The following is a 23,108-nucleotide window of genomic DNA, read 5'->3' on the forward strand; positions in this document are numbered from 1 at the left end:
ATGATACACTTGTCTTTAAAATACCTTCTTGGAGAGAATACAGCCCCGGGCAGGCGTCCCACCCCCTGCCGGTACCTGCCACTGAAACCTCCGGGAATGGGAGCCAGGAGGGACGCACGGATGAGTTTTGCTGCACGTGCAGACCTGGACGGGAGGGTGAAGTTCAACGCCAGATGCCTCCGGGCTACCGTGCAGGAGCAGAGAGCAGCTGAGAAAGCAGCATCTCATGGAGCATCTCCAGCACAGCCGCGGGGCTGGGACCAGTCGGGATGACGTGGAGTGGTGCTGGCGAAGCCCAGGCTGTGCCATGGGGGAAGGAGCACAGGGGATTGAGTTTCTACACTCAGGCATCGTGTTTTGGGGTCTTGAGCATCCTCCCCACGCTGCCCTACCACTGCCCACACCGGGAGTCACCTCCACCCAGCACTTCATAGCACAGAGGGAGCGTGCGGGATGGCACCCCATCACACGGGTTTGCGCGTGTCTCTGGGACACTTGGGCTGAGGTTTTCAAAAGGAGCGGAAACACTTTGGGAGGAAAAAATAACATTTTGGGATCATGTTCCCTTTAGCTGCTTGGACTGATGCAAAACTCCTTGCCTTGAGAAGCTGCTGGACCCAGATGACAGCTGCCTGTCCCTGGGTTACTTGGCACCATCCTGCTTGGGGACACCTCACACTGCTGGGCACTAGCTTCACGCCGAGGAGACGGGAAAAGAGAAACAAACGGCGTCTGAGCTACACACCAGCGCTCAGCCCAACACATCCCTTGTGTTTTCCTTCTAGCGGGTGCAGGACCCCAGGGCCACCCCACGGCTGCAGAGGTGGCATCTCACCTTGGCCGCTTACAGGGGGCTCTTCTACCCCCAAACCGGTCCAGTTTCAATAGGAGCAAAAGCCTCCCTGACCCTGCAGCCACAAGAGCCCATCTCCCGGGGGGAGACCGAGGCACACATCGGTATGAACAACATCCCCCTGACATTTAAAACGCAATTCCACAATATATCTCCGCTGTTCATAACATGGCTGATTTGTTGATGATTCCCCCCCCCCTTCCTTCTCAGCCGTAAGTCATCCCCCTGCCCGGCTGTCTCGCAACAGCCGAGCGCTCCAGTACAAGAAGGGAATTTGCTCAGAGATGGTAAGATATTACTTACGTCCATTGAAAATACCAGCTGAATTAATTTCAATCTAAAGCATCATTTGCTTTGCTTTGTTTTTCTCCTTTAAAGGACAACTCCAGGCTACTTAAACCCCTCTAAAGGACAGCATACTCCTGGAGGATTTCTTGCAGAAGGAACTGGAGGACCCCCACCGCGGTGTGGCTGGACCCAGAGCTCACCACCCAGCTCTCTGGGCGGCTGGTACCTGGGGCTGTCCTGGGGACCCCATCCTCCCAGAGGGCACCCACCCCAGTACCGCCCCGGTCCCAATAGAGCAAACCACCAGTCCTTCGCATCTCTCCTCCTCCCACGCTCCTCTATTTACTTTCACTATTGATTTTGATTCAAGCAGATTAAAAGACCAAAGAGTCAACTAGCCAAGGGCTCCGGCTAACCCTGACACATAATCCATTGCAGTCACAGCCCACAGACCCAGCACTAACTGGCAACAAGAAAGCCCAAGGCCAGGCTGGGGCTGGTGACGATGGCCACCTCCTGCCTCCATCCCTTTGGCACCCACCCCGGGGTGAAGCTACTCCAGGGATGGACGAGGTCCCGCCGGGTGGCTGCGCCCCTCGAGGGCACCCGCTCACCGGCGTGGGCACCTAGCCAGTTATTGCCTCCAGCAAACCCATCCACGTTTGCCGTTAAACTGCTATGGATTCATTATTGTAAGCTATACAGAGAAAATACGGACCTGCTTAGCCAGTGCCCCACATGCAAAACAAAGCACAAGGAGCCAGAGAGGGAGCCGTCGCGCCAGCAGCTGCAATTTGCACTTGGAGGAGCCCACGAAGCAGCTTTGGGGGCTGCCAGTGGAGCCGACACTTCGGTACAGCTCCAGCTGCACCATCGATCTGCTGCTGAGCCGCTGGAAACGGCCGGCAACCAAGCCGTTCCCTGGTAATCAGCCAAATTAAGCAGCCTCAAGTCACCGGCTGGTAAAGCAGATTATGTCCCACCTGCCTGCCATCATCTACCCCCCGGATTTATCCATCCCCTCATCCGCTGCTGTGCGATCAGAGGCAAACGTGCCGCCTCGGGGATGTTTTCACTCCTTCTCGCCGCATCCCCAGGCAGGCGGAGCCCATGAGGCCCCGCGGCGCCCTGCACGGCCGGCTCCAGCGCCGCGGGGCTGGCAGCCCTGTGCCGCGACCACCCCAGGCAGGAGCCAACCCAGGGCTCTGCTAACGCAGCCGCAGTGATCAAAACCCTGCCGCAGATTCGAGAGACCCCCCCCAGCTTTCCTATAGCCCCCCCTCCCCCCCCCCCCCTCCCCACCAGTGGTGCCCGGGGGGTGAGACACCGCAGCGGGGACACGATGCGCTGCAGAAGTTCCCCGGCTGAAAGCGAGAGCCGGCTGTGCCGTGGCATCCACGTTGCCCAACACAGCATCAGCAGATAGGAAACAACCCCGTTCAACCCCATAAATGGCTCCCGCAAGGCCCCTGCCACCCCTACGGCCGGGTACCGCTCTGCCCACCCCGCTCCCGGACAGCCACGGCAAAGCCGCAGCCTTGGGCTCCTCTCTCCCGCGCTGCCAACGGCTTCGTGAGCGATGAGCCGTACCTCCGCTTTCCTTCTGCAGCCCCGCACCCCAGCAGGTCCTCCCCCAGGAGGGAGATGCCCCCCCAGGAGAGCGACATCCCATGGGCAGGTGATGCTCTTGGCAGGGTGATGCTCCCCGGGAGGAGGATGCCCCTAGGTTTCACAGAGGGCTTTGGTTAGAGCGAGGCCACAGAGAGGTCTTGAGGAAACCTCAGCCTCCACCCAAGGTCCCACCAGCCCTGCCTTCAGTTCGCTGCTTCGCTGAGCATGGAGGGAGGATGCCAGCCCAGTGTCCCCATACCGACCCCACCGGGTTTGGGGTCTCGCTCCCTCCCTCCCTCCCTCAGGACAGCCCTTCGGCTGTGGGACCCCAAGCTGTGCCTGCAAGAAGGAGCTCCTGCCGGTTCTCCACCCCAAACAGCCCCCCTTGTCTCCCACTCAAAAGGAAAGGCCTGTAAGAGCAGACTGCAGCTCTCTACCTCCACCCTCACACATTTGTTCTCCATTTCCGTATAAATAAGAAAAGGCAGGAACCTGAGCAATACAAATCGACACTTACATTCACAGACAGGAGTGTTTCCTTACCACAAGGGAGAGTGCGGGGCTGTTCCCTTCAACTTTTCTTATTCCTTTCCCCCCAAATACAAACCAAAGACCTGGGACCGTTCCCACGCCCCATGGGGAACATCACAAGTCATAGAATCATAGAATGGTTTAGGTTGGAAAGGACCTCGAAGATCATCGAGTTCCAACCCCCCTGCCATAGGCAGGGACACCTCCCACCGGCACAGGTTGCCCAAGGCCACGTCCAGCCTGGCCTTGAACACCTCCAGGGATGGGGCCTCAACAACCTCTCTGGGCAACCTGTCCCAGTGTTGCACCACCCTCAAAGTGAAAAACTTCTTCCTAATGTTCAATCTGAACCTGCCCTCTTCCAGTTTGAAGCCATTCCCCCTCATCCTATCGCTACATGCCCAAGTAAAAAGTCCTTCCCCAGCTCTCCTGTAGTCCACCTTAAGATACTGGAAGGCCACAATAAGATCTCCCCGGAGCCTTCTCTTCTCCAGGCTGAACAGCCCCAACTCCCTCAGCCTCTCCTCGTAGGAGAGGTGCTCCAGCCCTCGGATCATCCTCGTGGCTCTCCTCTGGACACGCTCCAGCAGGTCCACGTCCTTCTTCTGTTGGGGACTCCAGAGCTGGATGCATCACAAGTCATCACTTTCCAGGCTAGATGACTTTGGTGGTCTGCTCCTCTCCCCAGCAGTCCCAGGAGATGGGCTGGGGAAGAGGAGACGGGCTGGGGAAGAGGAGACATACACACAACCCCAGCACAAGTTGCAGTTCGGCTTTTCTTGATATTCTGTTTTTAACCCCATCTTTTCTGCCGTGTCCATCCCCTTTTTCATTTTTAAAAATAAAAATAAAAAAAAAAAAAAAAGTCCCAGCAGGGTATTTTTAGTTACTCCTCTACTGCCAACCAGCACTATTTTAAATTGCATTTTAAGCTGTTCTGCAGTGCTCCAAACACCTCACACTGCAGGCGAGGCTTTCAAACTACAAGATTAACATCGATTTTAAATTGCCTCTTAAAACACAAGTGCTCCAGCGCCAGGTTGGCTCAAGGGCAGTTGCCGGGGTTCCCGTGGCACGGCTGGACCCCGCACCGGGCTGGATGCCGTCAGCACCGGAAGCAAAGCTGGACCCCAATTTTGCAGCCTGGACCCCCAGCTCCAGGCGATGAGCAGCACACGGCGGTCCCACGGCAGAGGGGCAGCCCCAGAGCAGCTCCACAGCCCCACAAGCCAGGGACTCCCCCCCATCACCAACCCTCACTTCGGTTCTTGGTCTCCACAAGGGAAGCGTCGCTCGCAGGGCATCGGCATTCAGCTCAACTAGTTCTTCTCCTAATGGCCCCCATCGCTGACCCGGGGAAAATTATATTATCAGGGGCCGATGGTCTCAAGGACTGCAGGAAATTACCCCAAACCCCTCGGGCAGAGGAAGGATTTGACCCAGCATTCACACACCCCAAAAGCAGCCGGGGGAAGGCTTTGGGAGTCTCAGCAGCACCACCAGCGCACCCAGCGCTTGAGCCCACAGCCTTATTTACAGCTGCCCCAAAACGTTATGCTTCAAAATCAGCAGAACGCGCTAATTTAACATTTCCAAAATGATTACCGTTTCTCCTTCAGCCAAAAATATTGGCCAAACAGTGCCGGGCATCCTGCCACTCTGTTTCCAGGGGTGAATAAATCATCCCCTTCCTCCAAACCCATCAGCCTCCACCGAGCCCAAAAGCAGAGCCCGGAGGAACCGGGGGGGCACTGGCAGAGCCCCGGGACAAGCCTCGGCTAATCTCTGCCTGAGCTGAACCGAGCCCCGGTCTCTCGTTTAGACCAGGGAAACAAATAAATCAGTGGGAAAAAAAAAAAAAAAACAGCTTTTACAGAGGCTGCTATGGTTCCCACTGTGCTAGTTTTATTTTCTGAAGTACCTGCTGCCTCCCGGGCTCAGGATGAATTTTGATTTAGGAGTGAAAAGGGGCAATAAAAGCATAAAGAGCCATTAATATTCTCCCCGGCCGTGGTGGGGTGTTTGCTCATCACACGTTGATGGAAATGCCATTTGACTTCCTTATGAGCTATAGAAAATCAATTAATTGATTTAATCATTCCCTGGGAGTCGCTGTTTATGGAGATAACAGCGCCGGGGCCAGCGGGACGCTGCTCCTCCCTCCTCCGGCACGGCGGCGGCAGGGAAAGGGCCAGCACACACCACGGCACCGACAGCTTCATCTCTGCTCCACCACTTTAGGACTCACAAATTCACACTTCCACTTTCCAATAAGTTTGGTGGCATTATTTTCTTTTTTTTTTCCCCCCCTCCCCTTTTTAAGCCTGCAGGCATCCAATTCTGAGCAGCAATTGTATCAAACGGGCAATTCTTCAGTAAAGAGTGTTCCCAGGGTGGATTAAGCATTAACTGCTGCTACAGCAGCCCTTACACCACTTCTTACCCCTCTGGGCCCTGCAAAGCACCAATCTGCATTTTACTCCCCCGGCACATTCCCGCAGAAGTGGGCAGTAACGCCTGGTGTCACGTGGAGCCCCCACGGATGCCTTTATTTTCCTTATTTTAACAGCACTCGTTTCCCTGCCTGCAATAGCCATTTAATAAGAGCAGTAAAGTTTTACAGGTCCGTTTTAAACTCCCTTCCCAAGCGTGGTTGGAGGTGGGAGCACGGCGCACGTTCCCCAACCCGAGGGGGGATGCAGCGCTCCGGGACTGAAGTGGGATGGGGACACCAGTAGAAGCAGGCGCGGGAGAGGATACATTCTCCACCCGGGCGAAGCACTGGTCTGCTCCAAAAAAGCGCAGATTAAGAACACCCCTGTGTTGCCCATGGGGGTGCGACGGTGGCACCCACAGCACAGCGGGGCCGGCAGCACTCGCACCCTGGGGTGCTGCATGGGGGGGAACTGACACCCACAGCCACCCCCAGCAGCGCCCGTCGCCATCACCAGCAGCCACTCCTCAGCGCAGAGCGCCCCTTTAACCCATAATTACAGAAGCCTCCCCACACTCAACAGGAAGAGTCGAATAAGTCGTTATTGCTGCTGCGTGCGGCGTTATCCACTTAAAAGAACCCCTGGAGCCACCGAGCATCTGGCGGGAGCCGGCAGGGAGCGGGGCCCGAGGGGGAAGGCAGTGTTTGAGGCAGAAAGCCCCCACCCAGCATCTGGGCTCTGCCTTACTTCGGCTTCTTGTAGGAGACGGCAAAGATGTCTCGATCAAAATGTCTCAGAAGTCGCTTACTATAAGCGGACTGGCCACATCCTGGTCATAACAGGAGCACTTGAAACTGGCCGAGCTGAGCTGCAAAATGAGCCACCGCAATCACCAGCCGCATCCTGTTTACCACAGGAGTACATCAGGAGCGACCATCTTCCAAGAAGATCATCTTCCAAGAAAGACTGGCCGAGCAAAAGGGGCTTCTGTACTGATCGGTCAAGTATCGAGCAGACTTTGACTATAAGATAGTGCCTCTACAGACAGACCTCCAGAACCCCCACCAGTGTTGTGATCCAAGAATTGTGAGTCAACGGGATGCCGCTGATGTTAGGGGACCGTCAGGACGCTGAGGGTCAGTGGTGGTGGCTAAACTCTTGCTGTGCTCCGTAATACTCCTTCTCTCTTCTCCCTTTCCTCTACTTCCCCCTTTATCGCTCGTTTCAGTAATCAAGGCTGGGAGATAACGATAAAGCATAGCAGACAGCATCTGACCTCATTTGTGTCTTAATCTCACGTGCGGAACCATTATGGGTCCTTTCCAGACACCCTTCTGCCACATCCCAGACCAGGACGTGACACTTCTCCATTAACACCCTTCTCCCACTGCATCGGTGGGACATCGGTTGGACAATGAGGACGCGAGAGAACGGTCCAGAGCGGTGGGAGCTGCCAGAGCGCAGCATCTCTGGACCAGCCACCTTCTGGGGGAGGAAAAAGCAAAAACCCATCTTCCTGAGCACAGCCCCTCACCATGCAGGTCCTCCCAGTACCAACCAGCTCAGCTTGGCACCAACCAGGCAATGGGACAGACACAGCAAGGCTGGAAACGACCCCCAGGCACCGAAGAGCTGCACAGCATGCTCCTCCCCATGGGTGTCCCCCGGCTGGCACCCTCCATTGACCACGGGCTCCAGGAGACCCAAACCCACCTCTGGATGCAGCAGCAGGAAAATGAAGCATTGGGGACGTGTGGGACCTGCATGTCACAGCTGGTGCCCAGGAGGTGACACGCACCCGCTTAACCCTCCCCGCGGGGACCAGGGGAAACGCTCCGGCTAATGGCCCCACCGCAGGGAGAGGGGATCAGAGAGGGGAACCTCCTGCTGCCTTTTGGGTTTTGCAGAAGTAAATTCTGGATTCAGACCGTGAGAACATTCTCATCCCTCCGCCCGCGCATCCTGGCCGCTGCCCGGCGGGACACGCTCCGTCCAGCAGCGCATCCCGACGAGCCGCTGCAGACAGTTATCCAGAGCTGCTCAGCGCAAACACCAAAACATAAACACAAGCAGCCCGGGAGCGGGTTATAACTCATTTGGGAAGAAACCGGGAATAATTAGCGCTGAGTTTGCACAGCAGAGTCTGCCCACCTCCCTCCCTCGCTCTGCCCGTGTACCCCCATCACCCGCTCACACGCGTCTTTGCAAATGCTTCTGTCGTTTCCACTGTGCGTTAACGGCAGCGAGATAAATTTATAACTCATGTGACTTTTTTGAAAGCAAAGGGCACAGGAGCATCCCTGGAACTGCACGTCAGTGCATCACGTCTCACGGAGGCGGCAGCCCAAGCTCCTGCTCCCAGGTGCTCTCATCCGCGAGGTCGGGTAAGAAAAGGGGCCGTCAAAGCCACAAAGCAACTTTCGGGTATTTTGCCCAACTCAAGCTCCTGTCAGAAGAACTGCGTGCTCTGCTGAGAAGTAATCGAGGAGCAGCTTGGGATCTATCACAAGTGGCAACGACGCAGGTTTGCAGATGGGTCCAGAAATCATCTTTCCCAAGAGAGAGGGAACTGGGACGGGAGGACGAACACAGCTGCGTTTTGCTTTAAAGCTCCTTCGGGCTGAGCAGCATCTCACCGCAGCCGGGACCTCGCAGGCAGAGCCGAGCCGAGCTATCCCCTCCTCTGCTGTCCTCCCTCGCGATGAGCCACACGCAGAGGGCATGCGGCAGGTCAGGACCTCCTCCTCCTCCTCCTCCTCCCCCCCTTCCAGCACAGCTGACTGCGAGGGAGGACGACAGAGTTATTCAAGCTCACTCTGATCGTTAGCAAATCCGAACTTGACCTTTCTGCATCTTCTGTGAGAACAAACGGCGACGGTACCTGGGCACGTTAACCCAGCTGGGATGCTGCTGGAACAGCAGAAAAACCAGCAGAGACGGGAGCGGGAGCAAAGGACCCCTCCGAGGAGATCATGTAAGTTCTCACATTTCTGTTTGGCCTCTTCGCTCCGCTCCTTGGGGAGGAGCTCAAGGGATTGAAATAATATGAGATCCCATCACTTCACGGTACTATGACTCTGGAACGGTGAAGATGCCCTAGAAAACCCTGAGCAACCTTCAACATTACCTTCTGCGGCACGATTCCCACCCCTCCACCAACATCCCTGCTCTGGAGAGAAAGAGAAGCCACAAACACCGAAGCGTTCAGCCGTGCTGCACAGCCTGAAACAATCTCCCCCCCTCTCCTCTTCTCTGTTCACTGATGGAAGAAATTGCTTTAAGCAGGTGAGACTCCAGGAACTGGAGCAAGAGACAGCCGCGAGAGAGGCAGAGCGCTCCAGTACTGGAACACGGGAGTGGTGCTGGGTTTGGGGAGGGCAGGGCGGGATTTCTGCCAGGTGATGTTAAACACCATTTCCAGTGCAATGTAGAATCATCGAATCGTCTGGGTTGGAAGGGACCTTTAAGATCATTGAGTCCAACCGTCAACCTAACACTGCCGAAACCACCACGAAACCGTGTCCCTCAGCACCACATCCACCTGACTTTCAAAGACCTCCAGGGACGGTGATTCCACTGCTTCCCTGGGCAGCCTCTTCCAATGTCTGATGACCCTTTCGGTGAAGAAATTTTTCCTAATATCCATCTTAAAACCTCCCCAGTGCAACTTGAGGCCATTTCCTCTTGTCCCATCGCCTGTAACTTGGCCAACAACACACCTCGGCTGCTGTGTGCTGGACCTCTCCCGAGAGTCCCGTATCCCAACACAACGAGCCAGAGCCATTCTGGCAGCCGGGGAGGGCCGCGGTGCTCAGCTTCACCCACAGCCCGCATCCAGGACAGGATAGGGGTGGCTCCCCCAGCAGGCTTTCTCCATAACTTTTCCACATTTGCTTTACTTCCCCTGCAAAATGAAAGCAAATGACCAAATCTCAGAGGCTTTTGCAGCACCAGCAGCTGTTCTCTGGCCACCTGCGCTTCTGCGCCAAGGAAAGCCCCCGCAAGCGCTGGTGCACTGCTCACCTCCAGGCAGACCCCAGGTCAAGGCAGTTACCATCACCCAGTGGCGCAGGACTGGGAAACCCCCCGCCCCAGTCCACAAGCTGTTCAATAGCCTATCAGGGTCCACATCCTGGAGCCCCGTGGAGGTCGGACCCCAAAACACACCTCAGCAACCCAGGACAAGGTGCAACGCCCTCGCAGAGGATGGGCTTCACCCCTGCTCACTTGCATTTTCCAGCTTGCGCTCTAAAATCAGCTCTCCCCCACCCTTATCCTTCCATTGTCCCCTGTCCCCACTGATCCTGTTCCCCACGCGGTTGAGGAAGCACAAGGCAGGAGCCCCATTGTGGTCACCAACAGGAAACCAGCTAGAGGTGCTGCCGGGAGCTCGCTTTGGGATGGAGAAAGGCAGGTGTCAAGCTCTCACGCTGAGCATCAATCCAGGCAGGAAACACTTGAAAACAGGTTGAAGAGACAGTTGTGGGAACAGTAAACACACAACTCCAGTGCTCAGCAAACCACCGCTTCCCAAAGGCATCGCCAGCGAAGGACCTCGGCATGAGAACTGCTGCTGCAGCACGCCGACCCCGAGCACCGGGAGCGCTGTGTCGGTACGAACCACTCGACGCGCTTGTATCAAAGCGCCGCCAAGCTCAGCTGACATTAAATCAGAGCCCTCTTGCAAGAATCAGCGACCCACATCGACAGCGAGTGGTCCAACCGTTCGGGGACATCAGGACCTGTCCCACGCATCCCCTGCGCCTGCAGCAAATTCCTCCAGCGCCTCGTACCCTCCCATACCCACATCAACAGCGGGAGAAATCAGAAGTCTTTCCGTTTTTTAAACTGCTACAGCAGTTGCGGGCAATATTCCAGCCGCATCTAATCATGTTTTAACACTTAATAACCTATTTTCCTCCGCTAATCCCCTGCAGCAGCAAGCTCCACCACCGGGATGTACATCACCGCCGAAACCAGAGTGGGGCACAACCGCTGCCAAACCCCTCCCCGGCCGCACAGCAAGCGCCGCAATTAAAGATTTTGGTGCATTTTCAGGATCAGTCTCCTGCCCCAAGACAGTGCGAAAGAAAGATGCTCAGGGAGGAAGGAAGGGGGGGGGGGGGAGAAAGAAAACAACAACAACAAAAAAAAAAACCCTAAGGTTTTAAATTCCAAAGAGGAGGAGAAAAAGAAGGCACAGAAAACTCAGTCTCTCAAGTCTAGAGTTGTTCCCAAAGTGTCTCCCACATTCAAAATTTATAGACTTGTCTGTTCTCTTTTTTTTTTTAATCTAGATCTTTGTTCATAGAACAAATTCTCTCGGTGGCCATTTCTAAACAAAGGAACCTTTGTCTGTGTTTACTTGACAGCAGCGGATCAGGATAAAATAACTTGTATTTCAGAAGGGTTTTTTTTATTTTTTTTTTTTTATTTATTATTAAGACGCAAAGCCTCTGCTGCATCGAATCACCAAGCAGTGAATCCGTCCAAGGGATGATTTCTGGCACACACGGAGAAACTTGGCTTTTGGAGAGCGCCTCCGAGAAGGGGATTCACGTTTAAAAATAAAATTAAAAATGGGATTAACTTCTGGACTGTGACGTTATCCGTTTCTCCTTTTCAGGCTCCTGCCTGACATCTATCTTCAGTTTGGTTTTGATGGGCTGCTCGCACAGTTCAGAAGCCAAGAAAGCTCTGGGCAAGCCCGGGGCGTTTTCAGAAGCTTCCCCTTGGACTGCGATATCCGAGGTTCGGTCCCGGGCTGGTCAGGACACTTGGGGAGAAATAGGAACAGCCCCAGCCTAGCCTGGACCACGATCCCTGGATTTTACCACTTATCCATCCACAACCCAACAGGATTTCTCCCGTGCAAATGATTTTTAAGCGCTCGGGTGCTGGGCTTGACACCCCCCCTCCCCCCCCCCAGGCTTTTTGCATTGAAGCTCATGGGCAGCTTCACTTGCAGAGCATCGCTGCGGAGCCCGGCAGGACACAGGGAAAGAAGGACCGGAGCAAACAGCCACAAAAGCCAGGATCGCCCCCTGGAAGGGCCACAGGAGCCGACACTCGCTAGCCACAAACGTACCCGACTAAATGCACCGGGGTAAAGCAGCCCACACCCAGAGCGCGTGGGGAGAGGATGCTGCTGGCTTGCAACGCACAATTAATCAATTAATGAATAATGCTCAAAAGGGCCTATTAAACCCAACGCTTCCATAAGCCCATGCGGAGAGGAGCGCGGCAGCGGGGACCAGGCTCCTTCCCCAGGCGGGACCACCAGTGCACTCCAGAGGGTTTCGCGCCGGGAGTCCACCCCAGGGGATACTCAAGCCCCGGCTTCGACACACGGCAGACCCCAGCCCACACACCCAGCAACTCCTCCAAAGCCAACAGCCCCGAACCTGGCCAGGTTTGTGCGAATACTGGCCCGATTCCCACCATTACTCACATCAAGAGCTAATCAGCCCAGGAAAATTAACCTGCTCCTTCCGACCAGCATTGCGCACCCAACAGCAACAACAACCACCAGCGATATTTCTTGGGATCCATAACGCATGTGAATTAAATGCCAGTTCGTTATTCAAACGGACCTATTGAGGTTTCGCAGCACTCATAAAAAGCACATCCATTTCTGTTCCCATCCACCCACACCGACTCCACCACGTGCTCAGTGCTCCTCCACGTGAGCTCAGCATCACCCCGCCGGGATGGACCTCCGGACTCCCTTCCCCAACCTCGAGCAGACCTGAGGGTCAGATCGAGCCCCCCACAGCCTCCCATCAGCCAGATGTGTTCTGAAAAGTCTCCAGGGATGGAGTTTCCCCATCCCACCAACTTCCCAGAGCCTTTGACTCCCCATTTCCCAGCGGCACCGGTGAGGTTGCCCAGCGGGCATCTTCCCTCTGCCCTTCATCTATGGGTGCGACAGTCGGTTTTTCCAGCCAGCAGAGCCTCCCCCAACAGCCACCCCCTTTCAAAGGTGACAGAGAGGGGTCTGCAGTGACACTGGCTGGCTCCTGTCCAGCTCCAGTCTTGTACACGCCCCGAGGTCTTGGTCCCGCTCCGCTGCCGAGGTCTCTCGCCCCGCGTAGCTGTGTGCAGGGAGCCCCACTGAGAACGGCTGCATCGCCGCGCGGGGCGGACAGTCCCTACGGACTGGTATCGCAGGAAAGGCCAAACCCCAACAGCCTGAAGCTGGTGTCAAAGAGCTACAAAAAGCCTCGCAGGTTGTGCCTGCCAAGTCCCGAGGATAAAGAATATAACCTTCCTCCAAAACGGCATCCTTCCCCCAGAGACAGGAGAGAGGATGCGTCGTGTTTCAAAACGGTGTGCGAGACCATGAACGAACCGAGTCTTCCCCAGTAAGAAACTCAGCAATGGCCGAAATTTGCAGCAATTCATCTGGAAGTAATACCTGGCTTGGCAAATCCATCCAATAAAAGAAAAAAAAAATAAATAATATGGTTTTACATTGAATCTCTGAGCTTCCTGACAAAGCATGATTTGCCTTAACCAGTTACAGAACTAAGAGACTAAAAGCTTGCAAAATTAGAGGACCTCGGTCATAATTTATTTGTATTTCTTCTTTAAATGGTACCAACAAGCCACTACCAGAAGTTGGGGGTTGGACTAGATGATCTCCAGAGGTCCCTTCCAACCCTGACTATTCTGTGATTCTGTGAGAAGTGACATCCAGAGCCGCGCAGCCTCGGAGCAAAGCGGCAGACATCTCTCCCGGCCGGCAAGGCGGGAGCTCACAGCACAGCCCTTCGCAGAGCCGAAGGGGTCCACCGCCACCGGGAGCTCCCATGCAAGGAGGCCAACCCATTGACACACCTCGATTTAATCGCCTAAAGCAGTAAGCGTGGAGGGCTCGGAGGCGTGAGAGCCTGAAAAAGGAGGTTTCCTTTCATCCAGCTCCAGCGCTGCGACTGGTAAACAAGAGACACGCAAGGATGGGAATCGGCGGACTCGAAGATCCGGGTTAAATTGATGACAAGAATCGGGATGGGAGAAGCTGTTCCCCCAGAAAGGGGATAAAGAAACGGAATAGTTGTATTTTTGCCATCATCTTACTACAACTTTAGAGTTCCCTGGGGTGGGACCAGGGGCTTCTGCAGGTTTCTGGAGACCTTTGCTGCTGTTTGCAGCACGACCTGTGCCACCTCTCAGCTCAGGCTGGTCCCACAGTTTATCAGTCCCTCTTTGCCTTTCTTCTAGTTCTCTGCAGACTCCCTGGGGACGCTGGGGCTCTCCTGGGATGGAGAGCAGCTCTAACAAGGAACACTTTTTACTGCAAACTCAGGAAACTTTTCAGGACCCATCTCCTTAAAAGCCAAGTTTGGAGAAAGCGGTGGTCTGGGGGCTTCTGCCCATCCTCGTGTGCTGCTTCCCATCCGGAGAAGGCAGAAATCCCCTATAATCAGGCTTCACTCTCCAGCCGTCCTGGGAGGTGCACTTGGTATGGGGACAGGGACGTCAGCACAGCACCCACCCCCCTCGCAGGGACAGGTGCCCTCAGCGTGGCAAAACATGCCGAAAACACCGAAAGGCACCGATCCCGCTACCTGCGCCGGCTGAGGTCAGCCGGGCAGACACCAGTCCCTTGGAGAAGGGGCTTAACGGAGTGGGTGATGGGAACAATTAGGAGAGCCCAGGGGGAGAAACACAAGCCGCCGTGTGCTCCATCCGCGGGGGAGAAAGAAAAGGCGGCCGCCGCAGGCGGCACATTAATCTCCCTGAAAGTCAACTAAGCACTTTCCAAGCGCCATCCGACTTCTGGGAACCGCCGCTTTAGTCCTCTCCTTCTGTAGGAAAGCAACCAGCGCTTCTTCCAGCGCCACGAGGGAAGGATTTAATGCCCCAAAATCACATTCCAGGTGAGGCTGGAGAGCCGAAATCCCTCCATGCCTCTGGTACAGAGGAGAAGAAGGAGAAAACCCTGGTGGGCTGCCCAAGCCTCTCCCGCCCTGCTCACCCGAGTTCATGCGGAGCATTTCCTTCCGTGCAATTCAGTTGTGCGGTTCCCGGCTGCGACCACAGAGGAAAAGTCAGGACGAAGCTCAGTTCGATGCAGCAACATCCCCCCAGAGCCAGGGCAGGACACGACCCTCCCACCATGGAAGCTGTCTCCTGAGCTGACCGCACATCTCAGCAAAAAGGGTGTTTTAACAAATGTAACGGAAAACACGCTTGCTAAAAATCAGGATATTTCTCTTCTAACATTTCAGTACCTCCACAAAACCACAAAGGCCTTTTATTTTCCCACCCCTAAGGAACAATTCCCACTCCCTTGCAGACCAAAACTACCCAAAACCACGGAGCCCTCCAAGCACCCAATCCAAACCCTCAGCACATGGGGTCGGGTGCAGTCCATGCAACCCGCACCACCGCCAGCAGCTGAAGTTCTAATCCTGTCACCAGTGTTTTCCCACCCCTCTGCTGGGAGCCAGGGTCAGCATCCTCACGTCCCCGCTGCGCCTGTACGCTTTGGGATGTGAGCACAGCCAGGTTTTAGCCACACGGCTGCAAAAGTGCCCCGAGCCACGGCAAGAAGGGCCAACAGGACCCCGAGCCATCCTAACATCCCCGAAACGGGTCAGGAGGGAGCCTTGGGAACGGAGGCACCGGAGCATCACCCTCCCTGCACCCCTGGTGCTCATCAGCTCCGCTGGACCATGCGCATGGGGTTCACCAAGCATCACGCGGGACAGGATGGGCACAGAAACGCGCTTACCTTCGGTCCGGATGGTGAAGGGTGAGTCCCCCAGGCGCTTGGCCGAGAACTGCCCTCCCAGCGACGTCATTAGGAAGCACAGGGTGAAAAATCCAATGCCCAGCACGAATATCCTGCAAGAAGGAAAGCAAAGCTGGAGTGAGGCGCGATGAGCAACCAGCTCTCTCCTGGGACAGCCCTGCCACCCTTCGCCCCCCGGCGTAACCCCTCTGCACGGCAGCATGAGCTGATTTTTTTTGGGGGGGGGAGGGGGGGGAGTGTCTGGAAGAGGCACCTGCCTGCTTCCCAACCTCTCCATCCCCACGGCTCACCCTCCCCAGCCTGGGGAAGGAGCATCTCGCAGCCCCAGCCCCAGGAGAGCACACCAGTACCTCACCCCAACCATGGCCAGACCCATGTGAAGAGCCCCGAGATGCTTCTTCCCAAACCCCGGCAGCAAGCAGGCAGGTTTTGGGCACCGAGCAGGCAGGTTTTGCCTGAGAACAGCCTCAGACCCCCCTGCAGAATGCTCCGACAGGCAGACGTCGGCAGGGAGCAGAGGACATGCTCCTTAGGTGGGAAAGCTGAGCCAGACCCTGACCGCCCTTGCGATGCTCCACTAGATCCAGCCCAGTAACCCCATAGCCCCAGCACACCGCAGGAACCACTACAGTAAACAATTCCCATATTCCTCCTGGGAGAGCCTAGAGGAAAGAGAGACCTTGTGCCTTCCCTTCCTCCCAAAGGATCTTAAAAAAAAAAAAAAAAGAAAAGCCACCCATATTTTTTAAAAAAAGGTCTTTTGTTCCCCTGTATCTAGGCCAGCGGTATTTGCCATTGTGTTCCGCATCGCCTGCGCAGGCAGCCCTGTGCGCAGCAGGACGAGGAGGGACACGCGCTGGCAGCACACGTGGTGGCCTGGGACCAACCCATCGCCGCTTTGTTCATCCATAGCGCGGGACGGGACGGAGGGAAAGCAGCTCCGGAAGGGATGTGCCGGGCAGGACGCCGACCCGCACGTCGCTCCCAGCTGAGCTCACCATCACCTCCAGCTGCCAGAGAGGCAGAAGCTCTCCGCACTGCTCCTATTCAAGCCAGGAACTTTTTTTTTTTGGGGTGGGGTGGGGGTGAAAAGGCTGAAGGCAGGAGCTCTGTGCAAGCAGGAGGGTTCATGCGCACCAGGGAGCGCAAAGCAGCGCCCTCCCGCCTCCCCGGCGTGCCAGCAGAGCACGCTGCGCCCAGGGACGGACGCCTGGCCTCTTTCCACCGCTCAGAGATGCCACCGCCACCTCCCAGTCTCCGTGGAGGTGCGGCATCCTCCAACAGACACACGGGCAAAGCCCCGGCAGAGCCGCTGCCAGGCGCCGCGTACGGCAGCTCCCAGAGCCGCGGCGGAGATCTCCGCCGGCCAAACCCACGGAAAATTCCAAGGGCAAGAAAGAGAAAAGACAACTGCCAGCCAGCCACATGAAACAACGGGTTTGCCTTCAAACAGAGAAATCCGGTGTGGGATCGGGAGCTGAGCAAGCCCTTAGGGGTGCCCGCTGGCATTTCTGCCTCTCGGCATCCGCGAGCCAAAGGGAAGCAAACCACCGAGGACAGGAACCAGTAACTCGGCTTTACAAGTTCACAGCGTTATCCGCAGGGCTCGGGAGCCACGTGCGGGAACACAGCACAGCCACCCAACACCGAAACCAGGCCTTTCCAGAGAAAGGCTTGCAAAGGAATGCCACGGCCCTCCATCTAATCATTATTATATAGTCAAAAAGGCAGTGGATTAGGAGCCAGCCATCACGTCTGGGCTACAACGCGCCAGCATTGCAATTATCTGTTGCCGGAAAGGGCTGGCAAGTACAGTAACTTGCTTCAAAGCACTCATTAGCTACAGGAGATGTTGTGGAGAGCTGAAGTACGGCATCAAGCAGCTCAAGAAGGACTGGGCTTCCCCAGGGAGATCTGCTGGCAGCGCTCCCAGGGCAGGTCCCTACTGCCCCAGCACAGCACGGCCAGGCTGCCCCTGCCCAGAGAGGCTCCTGAGCAGGACACAGTGCCTTCACGGCACCCCACGGGCTCCTCACCTCCATCCCACCAGCTCCAGTGATGCTCTCGCACAGCCGACGCACACCTGAGCCCCAGACCCCAGGCAGCTTTGCTCTCAGCATCAGGCAGCTCAGGAACGAAGGGTTTCTTTCCTCTGCCTGCTCCAAGGAGGATCAGCCCTGCTCACCACAAACATGCACCTAACCCCCCTCCATCCCTCTCCCTGCTCCCACGGACAAGCTCCATCCCATCCCCAGAGGACCAGGGTCACCTGGCCACAGGCTCCAGACAAACAGCTCCCCCATCCCCTTCTTACCTCCCTCCTAATAAGAGAAAAAGCAACACCCTGGGCTCGTTAGCATTAACAAGCTCTATGAGCAGCACACTCAACCCAGTGCAAACACTCCCTGACCCCTTTGGGGACCCGACCCACCTGGGAGAGGGGACACTCGAGTGTATTGGTAAAGCCGCCTGACATCCCTGTGCAGACACTCCGGGAGCAAAGCGGCTCAAGCCCCTTTTATTTCTGAACGAGCCTGCCCTGGGGGGTGGAAAGCAGTTTAAACGAGCTATAAAAAGCATCGTGCACTCAGCTAACCCAGGCTCCTGTCCCTGAAGACCCGTCTACAGGCACAGCCGGCATGCCCTACGCGCAGCCAGCGGCGGAGCACAGCCGTCTCCTCCCCGGCAGATGCCGATGAACCATCAAGCTGCGGGGTTTGCATGCGGAGATGACTATGGACCTCAGCCCTGCTCCCAAAACAGACCTTGGAGAAGCGTTTCCAGAGAGCAGTGGTCCAGCTCCAGCAGGGAGGTGACTGCGGAGGCGGCAGAGCATCCCCGATGCTGCAAAGCAACGTGGTGTCCCATCAATTGCTTGGGGAAGGGGTGATTTGGAGACGTTAGTGCGTTCCCGTTATCACACCCCGCGCCCAGCCACGCGGCGCAGTGCTGGCTCAGGAAGAGGCTCTTGGGAACACGATGGAGGGGACCGCAGGACCCATCTCAGCCTCAGAGGGATGAATTTGTCCTTAGAACAGGAGAGGGGGAAAGCTGTCTGCCATGGCACCTCCCCGGCAGGAGAGGACAACAGCACAGTGGAGAAAGCACGAGGAGGAGGAGGAGGAGGAGGAGGAGGAGGAGGAGGAGGTCAAAGCCCAGCTGTGCCCCACAATTGAGGGTCCTCCCCAGGAGCACATCATGGTCCAAAGGCCCCATCCTGCTGCCAGCTGCCTCCTCCCCCAAGGGATATTTTAATGAAGTTTCACCTGATTAAATAATCAGAGCCGATTCTGCTCTTCGTTCTCATCCCTCCTATTGACAATATCTTCATCATTATGCAAGACCTTGTTTACACATTTTAATCTTCATAATTATACTCTGGCAAGGAGTGAAACACCGAGAAGAAAGAAAAAGAGGAAGGAAAGAAAAGAATTCAAAGGTGATCTGTGCTTTAGTATCTCATTAGGAGATAAAACCTTTTTGGTTCTTACTGGATTACAGACAGCGTAGGGGAGACACAGGATTCTTTTTCTGTGGCAAAAAAAAAAAAAGAGGGATCGGAGCCTAACTGGAATTGATGCACTTTGGAGAGCAGCGGATCCAGCCCAGCAGCGATGCTCCAGGGAGCAGGGAGGTTGCAGGGATGGGCTCTCAGCCGGAGGACACCATCTCTTTTACTTTGTGCTGATCTTCCCCAGCTGAATCAAAATGCTTCGCTCAGCCTTAACCGAGCAGGAACTCCTTACGCAGAAAACAAATCCACGAAGTAGGTAAAACACACCCAAGCCCAGATCTTCCAAAATTGCCCATCAAGTGCACTGCCCCCAAAATCAAGTCTAACTCACCGAGGACCACGGAGCTCCAATGACCAAGTAACATCTACTCTGCACGCCGGCTTTGCCTGTCATCACGCATCACGTTTAATACATCACCCGGACATGGTTCTGGTGCCAAGTCCCTCTCCGTGTCCTCCCCAAACTGAAATGTTCACAATTCTGGGTTCTGACTTGGTGCCCAAAAGAGAAAGAAGCCAAATTCTCCGAGTCTTTAGTGAAAATTGGAAGTGATGTCATAGTCATAGCAGATTTTGGCCCACAGAACTGAAAGCTGGATGCGGCCAGGAGGGTCTGAGCGATGAGCTGGGAGGTGATGGGGGGAGGAAGGCCAGCAGCACCCGGTGGGACGGGGCTGTGACACTGGGGCTGTCTGTCCACGGTGCCGCATCGCCCGGCCGGGATCTACGGGGAGAATATCACGCAGGTGCACGGGGAACCCAAGGGCTACAGGGAAAGGTAATATCTTATATTAGACAAGTTTTCAACACCCAAGTCTCTTGAACCCAAATGCTGAGCTGCAATTTCTAACAGCAGCAGTCAGGTTAATAAATGACGCTCCCTCTCCCGCAAACCCTGTTCTGCTCAGAGCCCGACACCGTCGCGGCGCTGTCAAAATGATGCTCAGCCACGGGAATCTTCCTCCATCAAGGGGACCACAGTGAATTCTCTTACTTTATAGACAGAAGAAAAGCCTGGCCTGGGTTTCCAGCTGGCAAACTTGCCTGAACTCCCCATGTTCTGCAAAACCAAGAGCTGGGTGGGCTGGACCAGGGTCTCCCGGCCCCACGGTGAATTCTTGCCCGAGTCCGGCACTGTCACAAATAAAACACCTTTTGACGCTGAGATGAAGTCAGAACCATCCTTGGACATTTCTACAAACGGTTTCTACACCGATTTGCTCTCTCTCCCCTTCCCATTTGCTGCAGGCGCTGTCACAGCTCAGGGCTTTGCACTGCTTTGCTAAGCATGTCTGGACCATGATTAATTAAATGTTTTGGTGCAAAGGGTCAGGTTTCCCGTTCGCTGTTTGCTGATGGCACCGCTGCCAGGACTCTACGTGAGGCGAGGGGTCGCACCGGGGGCTTCCGTAGAGCTGCGAGGCTTTGCCCAGCCAGCAACGAGCACCCGATCTACAGCACCCGTCCTGACTGCCGGTGTCTTCTCCCGCTCCTGCAGGTCGTCCCTGATTCACATCAGCTGAGAAGACGGGGTGCGGATTTTAGGGGAGCAGTGCTGATTTGCACCGGGTTACGGCTGGAGTGGGGCAGTGCCAAGGTTTGCCCAGGCTAGGCTGGGAGCAAGGTGACACAGGACCATGGCATGGAGGGGTCAGGCTCAGCATGACACCAGCGTGGAGGAGGAGCAGAGCTGGACGCTGCGGGACAGCTAGGAGAGGGTCCTTACACAGGGAAAGTCCGACTGGTTAACAAGAGGGTAACCCTGCTGGTTCCAGTGGCACTCATACTGGTCTGCACTGGTTTGAGAGCAGAAGCCAGCCCAGGGCATGCAGACAGGACCATGCAGGTGCTCCGCTCTGCTACGGACACCAGGGACCCTCCAGCCTGCTGCTCGTCTGCCATCACAAACCCCTCGTCCACACACAACCTCGTCTCCAATGGGACTTTGTGACCACCCCGCGACTCACCCCCTGCGCTCCCCCAGCCCGATCCCGGGTCATGCCTGAAGATGGGCTTCCCCTGCTCCAGGAGCGATGCCCGGGGCACGGGGGAGAAGGATGCTCAGGCCACTCACTTCCTCACTACGGACTTCAAACCCACTTAAGGAAGCAAACAGCCAAGCAAAGAGCGTACCCCTGGAGTGCGTGTGTCCTTCCCACCTCTCAGTCACTCCCCACCCCACACTCAGAGCAAGCCCGAGCCATGGGCACCCTTCATGCCGCTGCTCCGCCACTGCTTTCCGACATCACCTTGGCCAAGTCCCCCAGCCCCAGGGCGCTGCTGCGGGGTGCAGCCCCAGGAATCGCTCCAGGCAAGCAGCACAGAGCCAGGCAACTCCTGGGGAGAGGCAGACAACACCTCCAAACCCGAGCAAGAGCAAGCAGAGCACACAGAGCCCCGTCCTCCTTCCCAGCTCCAGGCAGCGGTCTGGACTAAGCAAAAAGGCAGCAAATACATCCCTCTGGTAATCCCAGGTGATCCCTGACCCCCAAACACAGCGGGAAGTGCCGGTAACCACCAGGCTGGGCTCACCCCACCCTGTGCTTCGCCCCCCCCCCCCCCAGCACTTTCCCCTTCTGGGGGGTTCTGGTCCCTCTCCCCATAGAAAAACCAAGCAATTACAGGCATCTCCCATGTGTCTCAAGCGTCTCTGGTGAAATAAGGAAGCTGGAGAGCAAGGACTGGAGGGGAAAAGCGGATGCATGGAGGCAAAAATGGGGAGAGTTACACCAAGGGGGAAAAGGCAATAGGTGGGCACAGGCGTGCTGGAGCCGGAGGGGTTCAGGCTTGGCTATGAACCCCAGTCCCGCTGCCGCTTCAGGGTGGGTTCCAAAATCCCCATCAGCACGAGCGGATTTAAACCTGAGGAACCAATTCCACCGTGAGTCCCAACATCTCCGAAAAACATATTTAAAAAGACAGCAGCAAACAGCTCTGTAATTAACCCCCAAAAGATACCGGTGTGACGAGTGACTTGGGAGCCACCAGACAGCGAGGATCAACACGCTGACCCACGGGCAAACTTGCCTGGATCCCTGACATCCCAATCTGGATTCAATTCCCCACCTCGCCCCACAGCGAGCCACAGCCTCCCCACGCAAAATGTGCACCCCACAACCGCTTCCCACCCGGCAGCGGCCGAGCGAGGCGTGGGGAGAGCCGGGAGGAGGGACAAAGAAAAATAATAACTTTACCTAAAGGGTCTCAAGGTGACGAGGCATCTCCTGACCATTATCTTCCCATCCGCGTTGACTGTGATCATCGTTCGAAGTTGCGGGGGGAGCGGGGAGGGGGCGGCCCCCGCACACCCCCCCCCTCCACCAACCAACCCACCCACCCCCCCCACCCCAAAAAAAACCCAAACCCAAACCCACTCCACCGGGGCTCAGCGCGGGGCTCCGCGGGGGCGCATGGCGGGGCGCGGAGCGGGGTTCCCCGCCCGCCCTACCCCTACCCGCAACCGGCCGAACCCATCGCCTGGCCGGGCCAGCTCCGTTCCGCACAGCCCGTGCGGAGACCCGCACCGCGCACCGCACCGCACTGCCCCGCGCAGCCCCGCGGAGGCAGCTCCGCCCCGCCCCGCACCGCACCGCCCCGCGGAGGCTGCGCCGGGCGCGCTGTGCCATCTAGCGGCAGCGCGGCTGCGGAGATTGGGGATGCGCGGGGGTGGAGTGGGATGGGGATGGGATGGGGATGGGATGGGATGGGATGGGATGGGATGGGATGGGATGGGGGGGTTATTCCCTGGGGCTGCTGCTCCGCCCCCCCCGGTGGGGAGAGGAATTTTGGGGGGGGGGAGGATGGCCGTTTTGCGGTGGAGGGGACCGCACGCCGGCGCAGGTGACACTCCCCGGCGTGGTGACTTCGGCCCATGTTGGGAAAAGGGAGGGGGGGGTCAAACCACCACGCAGCCCCCATGGGTGCTGTTTGCTTTTGGAGGGTGCGAGGAGCAGGGTAATCCCCACTTCTGGGGAAAAAAAAAAAAGGGGGTCTGGCTGTGACAGCGCTGGCTTCCCCATCACCCTGCTTTTTCTTTCGGGGGGGGAGTGTCGCAGTCACAGCCCACGATGTGGTTTCCCAATGTGCCCAGGCAACCCTGGGTGCTGCCGAAAGGAC

The 23,108-nt window shown here is 56.5% G+C and overlaps 1 protein-coding gene across 2 annotated transcripts in view; it reads right to left on the reverse strand.

Moving 5' to 3' along the window:
• Nucleotides 1–22,254, reverse strand: part of MGAT5B (alpha-1,6-mannosylglycoprotein 6-beta-N-acetylglucosaminyltransferase B) — a gene marked incomplete at both ends in the record, with an annotated part of 89,692 nt that extends 67,438 nt beyond the window's left edge. For both annotated transcript variants that reach the window (XM_082492367.1, XM_082492366.1), the window contains 2 exons: nt 15,458–15,570; nt 22,187–22,254. In XM_082492367.1, coding sequence (XP_082348493.1) covers nt 15,458–15,570; nt 22,187–22,254 — 181 coding nt within the window. The remainder of the gene's footprint in view (nt 1–15,457; nt 15,571–22,186) is intronic.
• Between the last annotated feature and the right edge of the window lie 854 nt (nt 22,255–23,108).

This window comes from Vanellus vanellus, assembly GCF_965231255.1.
Source record: "Vanellus vanellus genome assembly, chromosome: 17".
NCBI lineage: Eukaryota > Metazoa > Chordata > Aves > Charadriiformes > Charadriidae > Vanellus > Vanellus vanellus.